A 12,830-nucleotide genomic window follows, 5' to 3' on the forward strand; every position below is an offset into this window, starting at 1 on the left:
TCACTCAAACTTCGCAGAAGACTCCAAAGAAAAAAAACTTTAGGAATAAGTTTATTGTAACTTACCTACGTTTACACCATCATCTGAAATAAATCCTTCAAGTCGGAAATGTTTGCTTAAAATAAAAACCGCTTTCGGTGTTCTTAACGGTGTATTCTTGCAGCACGTGCCTTCAATAAATTCTCATTTGCACACGTACATACTATTTAAATGGTCACAAGACTCAAAATAATACCCATTCACGATTCGGTCAAGAACACCAGTAATGGTTGCGTATTTATTTATTTTTTAAATAGACTTCATTTTTAATAAATTCACGATTGACTAACATATATTCAATAATATCTCTTAATAATGATAATTACTACCTACTACTACCCAATGGTTTTGATCATGATTGCTTCTCAACACGAACAAAAATTAACTGCTTGATTTTACTCGTTTCGTGTGAAACATATAAAATTTCTTTTCGGACACATCTTCTCACGTAATACATGGTTTGGTTAATCTTAATACGAATATAGAGAGTAGATTTTTTTTTTCAGATCATGATAAGTATCCTCGATTCAACACAGAAATGTCTATAAAACGAGTACAAAAATATTTCTTCCTTGGAGATTATTGGTTCATCTTACTTGCTATTAAATAAAACTATAATTATATCGTTTTCACCGAAAATATATAGAAAAAATTGGAATACGAAATGATTAATACGCTGAGATATATCGAAACTTAAATCCTGTCTGCTTATTTGTGATTGAACTTCATTTTGGCCAAATACTTGATTTTCACTTGTGCTGGGTCATAGACGACCTAAAATGGCGAAGAAAAAACAAATTATGAGCAATGTTCCGAGTATGCTTCATTCAAGTGACTTACGTATTCGTTGTAGTGAAGAGCGGTTGGGAATTGAGCTCGACACAGATTGCCTGATGCCACATACACACCGTCGACCATTGAATACCTCGTTGGAAATGTAGCGCCACACGCTCGAACGGACTGTTGTTGCTGATTCGGGAGTCCGGTAATGTTGCCATTTGCAAAATAAAGATCTTGTGTTTGCCCCAATGCAACTTCGCATAGTAACATTAATCCAATGTTATTGGTTCGATTCGTCAGGCAATAGTTGGCCGCTTTACTGATGACATCAGCAAAATAAATTCCCTTCCCAAACATATAGCCAGTAACTGTAAATGGAATTTAACATAATTTAAGCTTATTAAGGCACGCCTTCTATTTATTATTCATCATAAGTGTGGAGAATATTTTACCTGGTGCTTCTGGTGGGGCAATTTTCAATCCACTCGACAAAATGCTGACGTAATTTGTGAGACGCGATCCATGCCAGAGCAGCTGATGGTTTGTGAGACTGTTGTATGCCTGAAAACGGTTGTCTTCTCCTTCCCGTGTGACTTTAAAAAGTTCTAGGATTTCAAGTGTATACTGATTGTGGGTGGCCCCGTGAGTGTTCTGCACAATATTATAAATTTCAATGTATGTGGCTGAGTGCTTTTCGACTGGTTCGATGTCGGCTTTCAATTTCAGATAACAAGCGTCAAGCGGATTACATTTGTCATTATTTCCACCAAGAAATTCATAGATCAGTTCCATGTTGAGTAAACTCTCCAACAACTCATTCTTTTCATTCACCGTTTGGATGGAGTCTATAATTGGTGGCCTTGAAACACCAAAACCGTGGGGTATCAAAGTGTAAAGCCTGGCAAAGTGTAAGAAAATGTAAGAATTAATAAGTAAGTGTAATAATTAATTAATTCTTTACACTTACTTATTCGAAGCCTCTCGAAGTTTGGCGAGCGTTCCGTTTCGCGAAATCAATTTCGAAATCTCCTTGAGCACGGTCATCGCTGATCGAATTTGATTCGCACTGATTTTTCCTAGTGGCATCTGCTTAAGATCAAGATCACAGCTGACCTAGGGGGTAGACACGATTAGTAAATTAGAATCTAATACAATAAATTAGAGAATATTAGAAAATATTAGAAACTGAAATGTTTGATGACTTTGACATGGCAAATGCTATGCCAATACAATTCTTCATGAAGATTTTTGTTTTGTTTGATGAAACAAAACGGTAAACAATACCGTTATTTGTCAACAAATCTGCCAATTTCAACGCATTACCACTGTGCATAATACCGAGACGTAAAATGTTCGCTCACCATCATGTTTTCCATTTGCTTAAGATCGAAAAGCATTTGCATTAGCTGATAGACGGGTAGCCTCAATTTGCTTTGAATCATTGTATCCAATGCCTGTTTGGATGGGCCAAATTCAATGTCAAGATGGTAATAATGACCGGTGCGCTTGATGAATCTTATGTTTCCAAAATTATTCCCCGTTTTCTCCTTGAACAGCACCTTGAAACGTTCAATGGCATCTTTTAGCCGGCCATAATTTGTGAGGCGCTTTGAGCCAATGCAAGTGGATATACGACCCCATGATTCAAATATCCAATACCTCATTGAAGAAGAAGAAGAAGTAAAAGTAAAAGTAAAATTTAAACGCAAAATCCATGTGCATTTGCCAATCGAATTACTCACAATTTTAGTTCGTTAGATTCCAGTAACTGGATACGATAATAGGAATTCTTGTCATTTTCAATGTCAACGAGCCCCAAAATCACCGAGAATTTCACTCGTCTTCCGTTCATTGATTGGCTGTATACGTGAGCATTATCCTCCAAACCACACTCGGGATCGACGGCGCAACCGTCTGTAATGATAACATTAGATTGCATTAGTTTTCGTGGTTCGCATTTTATGTGTTGATAAATTTCACTTTACCTTTCCATTTGTAGGTCATTTTGTCAGGTAGTGATTTCGTGTAAAATTCCGCATCTCGTCTAGAAACCACATCACTTTGTTCGATACGAGCATACGGCTGAAGCAGAACGAATGAAAATTATCATCTCCAAAATGATAGGAAGTACCCAAATAGATACTACTTACATCTCCACCCCAATCGGTTAGACTTCGGCTAATTATGTATAGCATTGGATCGGCCACAACTGCCTCAGACAAAAACTCAACGGAGATCACTTGAATATTGTATTTTTTTGCCTGAACCATTTGAAATCCCATTTTTTTAACTTCCTGTGGGTTCGAGATGACTGCGGCCAGTTTGTCATGAATTATTGACACCACTTTACCTCCAAGTTTTCGAATTGATTTCTCAATTTCTTGTTCTGGTTTTCCCAAGTTGCCGACCAGGGCAAATTCCATATTGAATAGTGGTGGATGCCGGTATGGCCTGTGGAAATCGGTTACAATTTTTTGTTTTTGTAAAAATAATTTCAATTACGAATAGATGATGAGAAGACAACTTACGTATGAACCAAATCTTGACCATTTTCATCGGTCAGGCGAAAAGAATGCAGTGCTCGCGTACGAACGGGTTGATCGGTTTTCAGGAACGGATACTTGGCCAGCAAATGATCGGCTATAACTGTGCTACGTCGTTGTGGTTCTTTCACGTCATTGCTGCATTTGGACCAAGCTGAGATGTGCGAACACACATATGTGGAATTGACAAAAATCAATTCGCCTGTTCCGCAGCTTTCACATGGGTTTAGCGCGCCAAAATAAATGACATCAGTCAAATGATGTAGAAGCTGCGCATGAAAAGAAAACGAATCAGTTGAATAATCGAAAGAAAAAAAAAATCCAAAGAATTTTTTAGCAATTGGTACAATTACCACCAACCTCAGTTCTGGAGTTTGGTATCATTTGGATGTTGGCACGCAGCATAAGGATTTGATCTTCATCTGAAACGTACTTGGCAAGGTTATCGTATAGCTCGTAGTATTCATTATTTTGAACTTCAATGAGCTTCTCTAAATCAACTTGATTTGGATTGGTTCTGGTTTCGGTGGGCTTATACAGTTCTCGACTGATCATACTACATTCCATTGTGTCGAAGAAAAAAAAAAAGAAACATTTTAATTTGTTTGTTCAACTTACTGAATCGACTTTCATTGAAAATAGCACAAATTGTGTGTAGCAAACTTACGGTATTTGGTTGTTCACAATTTCTTTGTCCTCTTCGGACAGTCGTTTGAAGCCAGGCAGTGATTCGGCGGATTGTAGCCAACCGAGTTCAGTTCTTACTCCCACAAAACATATCACATGATACCACATTGCTCTGCCATCATATGCTGTATTCCGACTTATGTCGTAGGCAACGTTCATTATGCGTATTTCATCTTTTTTGATTTTTTGTTGGCATGCTGCGCATGAATCTTGTTCTTTTTTCGCATATTCAATGCCAAAATCGGGTAACTTTGGTGTTCGAATGGTTTCAATTTCCGGTTCGATTTCCAATGTGCCTGAAAGAGTAAACGAATGAATTGAAAAATGACGCCGACAAAATACATTTTACGCATCCTAACCTAAATGCACTTTTATCGCGAGTTGATGTTCGTAGCGTAGATTGGCAAAACCGTCAAATGCGGCTTCTGTTCGAGGTAGACACGTCTTGAAGAAACACTTCATATGATACCATTCTGGAAAATGACAATCGTCGTCATCCGACTAAATCAAACGAAACCAAAACAAATGAAATGAAGTGGAAAAAGTTTGATTAGCAAATGAAAGGTTATGATCGAATATGAATTTCACAATATTTTGCAATTCGGTGCTACTGAAGCAGTTGAAATTGATATTTGGTTATTGAAATTTAATTAAAATTTTTATTGGTCAAATTCAAGAATTTTTATGTTTCCGAGGAATATGAATTACCTGAATCATAATTGCCATTTGCAATCGATTGGGTTGAATGATTTTGGTACATTTTTTACAGCATGTATCACCGGGAGAATAAAGAACTTTGTACGGTAGTGAATTGTTCATATTTGGCACTTTTTCATTTGGCTATCACAAAAATTCAGATTGTTGGAACGAACAATTCGTCGGAAACGAGCATTACAAAGCTATAATCACAAACACAAATGTTTGCAGTCTATAAAAAGCATGTCGTTTGTGTGTTGACGAATCTATGACTGGTTAGTACGTGCGTTCAGCAAACACTCATTTATAATACTGTTATTATCTGTTTGCTGTCATGCATTTGAACGCGGTGAACTGTCAAACTTTGTTTATGTTCAATATGTTAACAGGTTGCCTACAATTTGGCGCTTGACAGAATTGTTTTCGTTGCATCGGGAAACACGGTTGGTTCGTAGTACGAATGGGAATTGAATTCAAATGCGATAATTTCGTTAATTCAACGATTTTTATTTTTGGAAATTAAATTGACAATTGACAATTGACTATCTATTTGTTCATTTTTTGTAGTTAAATTTTAATTTGACCAAGTATTTCATTTTCACTTGTGAAATATCGTAAACAACGTATTCGTTGTACTGTAGAGCTGTGGGAAAATCGGCTTTTTGAAGACCACCAACTGCTACTTTCACACCATCAAGCGTTGAATATTCGGTTGGAAATGTTTGGCCACAACCCTTAACCGACTGTTCAATTTCATTCGGCAGACCTTTCAAATTTGCTGCGTATTTTGGATTCCGACTTTTTCCTAATGCAACATCACACAACAGCATCAAACCAATGTTATCTCCGTAGGTTGGATGACAATAATTTGCTGATTTACTGACAATATCCGCGAAGTAAATTCCCTTGCCGAACATAAAGCCGGTGGACGGAGCCTCTTTTGGTGCGATTCGCAGGCCTTTGGACAGAATACTAACAAAGTTGGTCACACCAGAGCCATGCCAAAGCATTTGGTGGTTTTCAAGTTGTTTGTATGTACGAGAACGAATATCTTCTCGTTTTCTCTTAACTTTAAACACGTCAATCACTTCCAGAGTATATAAATTATGTGATGCCCCGTGCGTATTACGTACAATTTCACAGATTTTTCTAAATTCAATGGCAGTTTTATCGATTGGATGGATTCCAGTTTTCATCTTCTCGTAGCAAGCGTCTAATGGATTAGTTTTTTCGCCATTTTCACCTTCCAAAAAGCCATAGATTACGCCCATGTTGAGCAAACTCTCCAACATTTCATTCTTTGCCTTGACCATGTCGATGGAATCGATAATTGGTGGCCTTTTAACGGAAAATCCATGTGGTAACAATGTGTAGAACTGATTTGAGGCATCTCGGAGCTGTCCAAGCGTTCCGTTATTGGTGATTAATGTGGCAATAACCTTGAGAACCCCCATCGCCGAGTGAATCTGATTCGAATCAATATTACCTAACGGCATTTGCTTGAGGTCAAGGTCACAGCACATCTGTTTCATATGCTTCGTATCAAAAATCAATGACATGAGCTGATAGATGGACGGACTCAGTTTCGTTTCAATATACTTCTTGGGCATCTGTTGTGTCAGACCAAAGTCGATTTGCAAATGGTAAAATTTATTTGGTTGTTTGTAACCATAACCATAAGTTAATTTTCCAAATTCGTTTCCACTTTTCTCCAAGTAAAGAGCATGGAATTTTGCACGAGCTTCCTCTACGGTTGGATAGACAGTGAGTAATTTGCTGCCAATTACCGTCGATATTCTTCCCCATGACTCAAATATCCAATACCTTGAATGAAAAACAAACGATTTTATTTGATAAAATCAGAGTTGATCAATTCCATCACAATAAATTCAACATACGTTTTAAGGTCATTTGCTTCTAACAATTGCATCCGATAATATGAATTTCTATTATATTGAATGTCAACAAGGCCGAGAACAACGATGTACTTAAATTGCTTCCCTTTCCATTCGCCACAGTAAATATGGGCTTCCTCTTGTAATCCGCTGTCAGCATCAACCAGATTTTGATCGTTGTTGGCATTCAATTTAATTGTGATTTTTTCCGGTAATGATTTTGTATAGTAATTTGTTTCTCTCCTGGACTTTACAACATTTTGTTCGATACGAAGATATGGCTGAAAATTTAAATTTAGATGCCATGAAATTGTCTATTCAAAACTTCATTGATTCAACATACATTTCCTCCCCAATCACTCAGACTACAACTGATAATGTAGCTAAACGGATCGACAGTCTCCAATTGGGATAAAAAATCTTCTGAAATTACTTGAACGTTGCATGCTTTAGCCTCAGTCATTTTCGAACTCATCTTTTCAATTTCTTCTTGATTCGAAATTACAGCAGCAAGTTTATCATGGATTCCATTTACAATACGACCTCCACTCTTTTTAATTAGGCTCTCGATATCTTTGCGCGACATTTTAAGTTTACCAATTAATGTAAATTCCATATTGAAAAGTGGTGGATTTTTGTATGACCTTAAAAATAATTTAAAAAAAAAAAAAGTTATGAGACTCGAAAAACGCAAAGTCACAGTCGATCAACTTACACATTCACCAAATCAACACCATTTTCGTCTTCAAACCTAAAATGATGTAATGCACGAGTGCGCACAAGTGATGATATTGGCAAAAATGGATACTTTTTGTGGAGTTGATAACCAACATAAGCGCTACGTCGTTTTGGTTCTTTTACGTCGTTATTGCATTTGCCCCAACATGTGTAATTCGAACAAGAATATGTGGTGTTGTTGAAAAACATTGTCCCTATGTAGCATTTAGCACAATATTGCAGCGCGCCGAAGTAAAGAGTATCGGTCAACTGATGAAGAATCTAAATGGAAAATCATGTTGAGAAACAAATGGAGTCGTGTAGATTAAGGAATTAATTTGTCAGCCTAATCTAACCTCGGTTTTAGTTTTGGGCACCAATTGTGAGTTTCTCTCCAAGATTTCAATTTGCTCTTTTTTGGAAACGTTCTTTGCCAATTTATCGTAAAGTGTATAGTATTCATGATTTTGAGTTTCAATGAGTTTTTCCAGCTCGGACGAGTTTGCATCACCACAGACAGTTGACGTATAGAACTTTCGCTTTATAATCCTAATTTACGAATCGAATTTTTCTCAATTAACTAATAAATGAATTTATATTTAATTTTGAGACGCTTAGTACACTTACGGAATTTGTTTCTTAACGATTTGTTTATCATCTTCTGAAAGCCGTTTGAATCCAGGTAATGATTCAGCTGATTCTAACCACCCCAAATCATGTCTTGAACGAACAAAACATGGAATATGATACCATGTCGCCTTGCCACCAAATGAAAAATTTTCAACCGTCAGATCGGTTACATACTGTACATTCATTACACGCAGTTCGGGCACACGAATCATTTGCTTACATCCCGTACATGCATCTCGTTCCGATCTTGTGTATTCGATATGAAAATCGGGTAGTTTTGCTTTCTCCTGTTGTTTTTTCTGAACAGTTTTCAATTCGTTTTCAACGTTACCTGACATAATGACAAATGGTTCTTTAAAGAGACTTTCCTTACGAAAAAAGGATTGATGATAATGTACCTAGTTGCACTTTTATTGACTGTTGATCGGCATAGCGCAGTTTAGCGAATCCATCAAAAGCGGCTTCGGTTTGTGGCAAACGGACTTTGAAGAAACATTTCGTATGATACCACACGGGATATTGACAGTCGTCGTCTTCGGACTGGACAGTGAAAATATTACAAGAAATTGAATGTCATCAATACAAAGTATACTCACACTTTTCAATAGAATTTCCATTGAAAAATCTTCCAACTATGTTAATGTTCTATTTTGTGTGAACTCTTGTTTTCTATTACCTGCATCATAATGGCTATTTTCAAGGCTCCTGATCGAATCTTTTTCTCACATTTTTTACAATTCTGCTCACCAACAGAATATTCAACTTTATACGGTAACGAATTGTAGTTCATTTCGACAATTATAAAATGTTTGGCACGTTTTGAATAAAATTTCGAATTTTTGTTATATTCACGTCAAGGTTCAACTCTGATTGATCGTTTCTTTATTTCTTCATATGTTACGATGAATACTTTTAAATCAAATCTGCTGTCATTTACGGGGTTGATGTGAACTGTCATCAAACTGCACTTTGTTCTTGAACTCGTCCTTCATGTGGCAACACTGTATAATTCCAATGAATAATCCGCATGTTGCCGAGAATGTTCAAATAGCAAATGGCTGTTTAAAAAAAAATAATAACGAACATGTATGTCACAATGAAAATACAAAATTCTTTATGATAGAAAATAAGAAGAAAATCAATAAATCAAAAAAATATAAATAAATAAATGTTTGGATATATTTAATTGTAGTAATATGCGTTACTTTTTATTAATTAATTCAATTCAAAGATGTAATAAAAATTACAATGTTATTATTTGTTTAAACTAATTTAATTGTTTATACATACACAAGAAGGACTAGATTTATCGATATATATATAAAGTTTCATTGTTGTGTTCCTTCGAAACCATGATCTTTCAGAGCCTTAGTATTCGTTATGTCATTCAGGTTGTTTTTCCATTGGTTTTTGATATTATTCTCTTTTAATTGATTCGATTGAAGTGTTTAACATTGTATGTGTGGGTTTGTGTGTCGTTTTGAAAAATAGTTCAAGTTGACTTGATCATTTTGATATTTGTTTCTGGTGAATTTCGACGAATGAACGAGAGTCAATAATAAGTCAACATGTATTTAGTATAGTTTGCGGCGTTTTTTTTTCATTCTCTCTTAAATTAACATTTATTTCATCTAAAAGTTGTGTGTATTTGGATAGCAAATGCGGAGAAATCCAGTAGTAATTTATTGTTTATCATCTCGACGAATGGATGAAATGCATCAGGGTTTATTCAATGACTTAGCTATTGTTTTCTTTTGTATATTTCTCACTATATATGTGTGTGTGTGTGTGTGTGTGTGTGTGTGATAAAATTTCAATTCGAGTGAGTTGACATTGAGTTTATAATTCTCTTTGCGCTTTGTCGAAATCGCAGCTTGATTGTGGTATATAAAATTGGCAACGTGAAAATATCAGTTTATGGCAATCGGTATTGGATGTATTTGTGTCATTGAATGATATCAGTTTTCCAAACGAAAAAAGGGGGGGGGGAGAGTAAATCGCGCAAAGAAACTAAAACATCAAGTCAATCACTTTTGCGCTATTTGTTTTATAGTATATGGACTATGGTCAATAATTCTATGGTTGTTGTCTCGTGTGGTTTATATTTCAGTTGTATGTCGTATTTTTGGTTATCACAGAAAAGAAAAATTATAATAATGTATTACATTTCATATTTCATTTTTTGGGGTCATTAAAAATAAAATACTGTTTCATTTCTTTCTCTCTCTATCTTTTTCATTATGTCGGGATATGTTGCTTTCGTTTTGTTTCATTCTTCTGAGGGGCGGCTATGTCTATATATACTATATATATTTTTTATGCTGAGACAGAAACACAGTTATTAAATGATGATCGCATGATGTTTTTGATAATAGTAATATTGGCGGCTAATTTCATTTAAAATATGTACACTGTTTTCGGATAATTTATCTAAAGGGAAATTTTTTTTCATTCATGCATTGATTTTAAATAGTAATTTTTTTTTAGACAATCAAAATTAATGTTTCGTTTCGCATTGAATTACAATAAAGTTCTTAGCTTAGCTAATAAATAGTAGAATCTTACAATATTTTTCTGAAAAAGTGCCGATGTCGATTTTAGTACATGTTTCAAATCCAAGTGATTTAACGTAGCAATTGGAATATCAATTTTTTCTCTCTCGATTTGGAGTTTATTTTACAAAAAAAAAATCATGTATCAATGTAAGTTTCAAAGATGTTTTTGATTTATTTATAACAATCCGAAATTTTCTTCTTCAAAGAAGTAATTTGAAAAGGATCTTTTCATTGAATAAACGTTGAGATTTTGTGTGGTTGTGTTGTGTGTCCTCCTTTTGGTTCTATGATTGTGCTTAGGTTTGCGAACATCTCTCTTTCTCTCTTTTCTCATATAATAATTTAGTGTTCATGTTTGATAAGAGGATGCGTGAATGAGGGAAAAAATTTATGCGTACATGTTACATTACAATAATCCTAGTAATTAATTTTTAAAATGTTAGATACACAATTGCACACGAAAAGGATTACTTAGAAAAACAAACTGGGATTCCCATTAAACTGTACCAATAGAATGGATTTTCTTGCAATTTCGCTTAATTTTCTAACAAACAAAAAACATGATGATTACTTCTTCCTTTCACAATTGGGATGATAAATAGTGTATTGCGTTCCGAATTCGGAATTCCAACGTGGTGCATTAGCATTGTTGATCGTTCACCGGTCCACAATATTGCATGTCTATTGATTTAAAAGTGTCATTGTGTTTGTCACCTCAGAGAGGGACAGCAAAGGACTCCCGTTCGCGTGATCGATGTACGCGTTGGATGGCTGCAATAAAAATGGTGCAAATGTGAGCAAATCAATTTTTCTGTATACATTTGTGTGTGTTGTGTGTGGCTTAATAAGCATTGGGTTGGATGTGTTGTGAACTTACAACTGGGTATGCGACAGCTGTGTGAGCTGTGAGATTGGCGATATGGTGCCGTGCTGTTGATGATGGTGGTGGACTGCAGGATGATCCATGTAACCGTTGCTGCGCGATGGACAATGTGATTGGTTGGTATCGACCAACATCGATGATGACCTGATTTTGAATTTAAAACCCATCAGAACAAATCATCAAATGACACGAAAAACAAGACAAGCTAATTAGTGCTAATGTTTTACAAATAGAACAATAGTGAAATCACACATGAAAAAACGCTAGTTTCGTGAATATTTTGCTGGTCAATGTAAATTAATCACAAACGCTAACAAGAAAAAATCGTGAAAGTGTGACTAAAATCAAAGTAACACAAAATATAGATAAAAACAAAGATAGACAATGGTAGAGAAAGAGATAGACAGACAGACTGAGAGGCGTAATAAACAAAACAAAAATTCTTGACACTCACTGAGTGTTTGCGTGCTGTGGAGCTGGGTGATAAGTGAAATATTGGTATTGCGAGTAGGCAGGACTCCATACCTCGCAACTACTGCCAATCGTTTGCTGTGTCACATGTTGATGGTTTTGCGACGGTGTAGCGCTACTGTGCTCGGGCGACACAATGTGACCACCGCTTGATGCAGCCACCGACGAAGACGAGTGATGTGTTAGGTGCGGAGAATGTGCTACGTGTGCATACATGGATGAAGCATCAACTGCGGCCGATGCCGAGTCGGTTTGATGCGAATGGATCTGATAAAGTGGAACGCCGGCACTTACAGGTATTTCCTTTGTCGATCCACCTTCTGACCACTTCATATGACCGCCAGATTGCGACGAATTATGATGCGAATGCTGCTGTTGTTCGCTTGGCGACAACACTATCTGATTAGATAGTTTCATGTGACTGTTTTCCGTTGGATAGAGTCCATTTGAAGTGGGCGTAGATGCCGAAGGTGAACGATTCGTGGAATTATTATGGCTCGATGTACCCCACATTAAAACGGTTTGCCTCTCATAATGCTCTGTTGGTGGCGATGGTTCCATTTTCGGTGTGACTGCCAATGTGCTATTGCTATTCGAATTCGATCCGTTGGTAACGTTTGCATTGGAAGAATTGGTAACATTGTTTGATGTTAGGACACCTGAAACATACAAATGATCTTACTATTTTCCCCCCAAAAGTTCTGATTTCCATCGTGAGGACGAGTGGTGGACAAAGAGATTTTCAAAGAGAAAACTCACCAGCATCATTTCGGCTATTATTATTGTTGTTGGTGCTGTTAGCGCTGTGCGCTGGCGAGTGATTGCCTGGTGAACAGGAAACGGGATCCATGTTCGGTGGCGATGCTTTAGGTGTTTTCAATGTTGATTGGATAATCTGAAATAGAAAATATGAGTTCAAGCCTTGCTGAATGGT

At 36.2% G+C, this 12,830-nt stretch overlaps 3 protein-coding genes across 7 annotated transcripts in view; all 3 read right to left on the bottom strand.

Annotated features, from left to right (window-relative positions):
- Positions 1 to 245: 245 nt before the first annotated feature.
- Positions 246 to 5,837, bottom strand: LOC129577769 (poly [ADP-ribose] polymerase-like). The gene is made up of 13 exons (XM_055465312.1): positions 4,758 to 5,837; positions 4,409 to 4,550; positions 4,030 to 4,345; positions 3,723 to 3,918; positions 3,348 to 3,631; positions 2,970 to 3,270; positions 2,805 to 2,901; positions 2,562 to 2,733; positions 2,181 to 2,478; positions 1,787 to 1,932; positions 1,272 to 1,717; positions 880 to 1,187; positions 246 to 813 (listed from the first exon to the last, which is right to left on the bottom strand). The coding sequence occupies exons 1-13, from the start codon at positions 4,866 to 4,868 to the stop codon at positions 748 to 750; spliced, it is 2,883 nt and encodes a 960-aa protein (XP_055321287.1). The 5' UTR covers positions 4,869 to 5,837; the 3' UTR covers positions 246 to 747.
- LOC129577768 (poly [ADP-ribose] polymerase-like) lies at positions 5,232 to 8,965 on the bottom strand. The gene is made up of 8 exons (XM_055465296.1): positions 8,664 to 8,965; positions 8,386 to 8,527; positions 7,985 to 8,318; positions 7,714 to 7,906; positions 7,356 to 7,639; positions 6,984 to 7,284; positions 6,644 to 6,921; positions 5,232 to 6,569 (listed from the first exon to the last, which is right to left on the bottom strand). Exons 1-8 carry the CDS (start codon positions 8,775 to 8,777, stop codon positions 5,300 to 5,302), a joined length of 2,916 nt encoding a protein of 971 aa, XP_055321271.1. The 5' UTR covers positions 8,778 to 8,965; the 3' UTR covers positions 5,232 to 5,299.
- Positions 8,966 to 9,579: 614 nt separating this feature from the next.
- LOC129566496 (aryl hydrocarbon receptor protein 1) overlaps positions 9,580 to 12,830 on the bottom strand; it is a 60,264-nt gene continuing 57,013 nt past the window's right edge. For 3 of the 5 annotated variants that reach the window (XM_055442533.1, XM_055442525.1, XM_055442517.1), the window contains 4 exons: positions 12,656 to 12,791; positions 11,880 to 12,555; positions 11,420 to 11,569; positions 9,580 to 11,313 (listed from right to left, as the gene is read on the bottom strand). In XM_055442533.1, coding sequence (XP_055298508.1) covers positions 11,253 to 11,313; positions 11,420 to 11,569; positions 11,880 to 12,555; positions 12,656 to 12,791 — 1,023 coding nt within the window. In that variant the 3' untranslated portion in view covers positions 9,580 to 11,252. The remainder of the gene's footprint in view (positions 11,314 to 11,419; positions 11,570 to 11,879; positions 12,556 to 12,655; positions 12,792 to 12,830) is intronic. The other 2 variants (XM_055442551.1, XM_055442542.1) reach the window with 1 other exon arrangement.

This window comes from Sitodiplosis mosellana, unplaced genomic scaffold, assembly GCF_009176505.1.
Source record: "Sitodiplosis mosellana isolate CC-2019 unplaced genomic scaffold, AAFC_SMos_1.0 Smas_scaffold_1, whole genome shotgun sequence".
NCBI lineage: Eukaryota > Metazoa > Arthropoda > Insecta > Diptera > Cecidomyiidae > Sitodiplosis > Sitodiplosis mosellana.

Excerpts from the sequence above, each read along its gene's own strand:
- LOC129577768 (XM_055465296.1), bottom strand. The coding sequence starts at position 8,777 with ATGAACTACAATTCGTTACCGTATAAAGTTGAATATTCTGTTGGTGAG. Across the intron at positions 8,528-8,663 it reads AAATAGCCATTATGATGCAG|TCCGAAGACGACGACTGTCA; the intron begins GTAATAGAAAAC and ends TTCACTGTCCAG. Across the intron at positions 7,285-7,355 it reads GGTGTTGATTTGGTGAATGT|GTCATACAAAAATCCACCAC; the intron begins GTAAGTTGATCG and ends ATTATTTTTAAG.
- LOC129577769 (XM_055465312.1), bottom strand. The coding sequence starts at position 4,868 with ATGAACAATTCACTACCGTACAAAGTTCTTTATTCTCCCGGTGATACA. Across the intron at positions 3,919-4,029 it reads ATTGTGAACAACCAAATACC|TATGATCAGTCGAGAACTGT; the intron begins GTAAGTTTGCTA and ends AATGGAATGTAG. Across the intron at positions 1,933-2,180 it reads AGCAAATGGAAAACATGATG|GTCAGCTGTGATCTTGATCT; the intron begins GTGAGCGAACAT and ends TCTACCCCCTAG.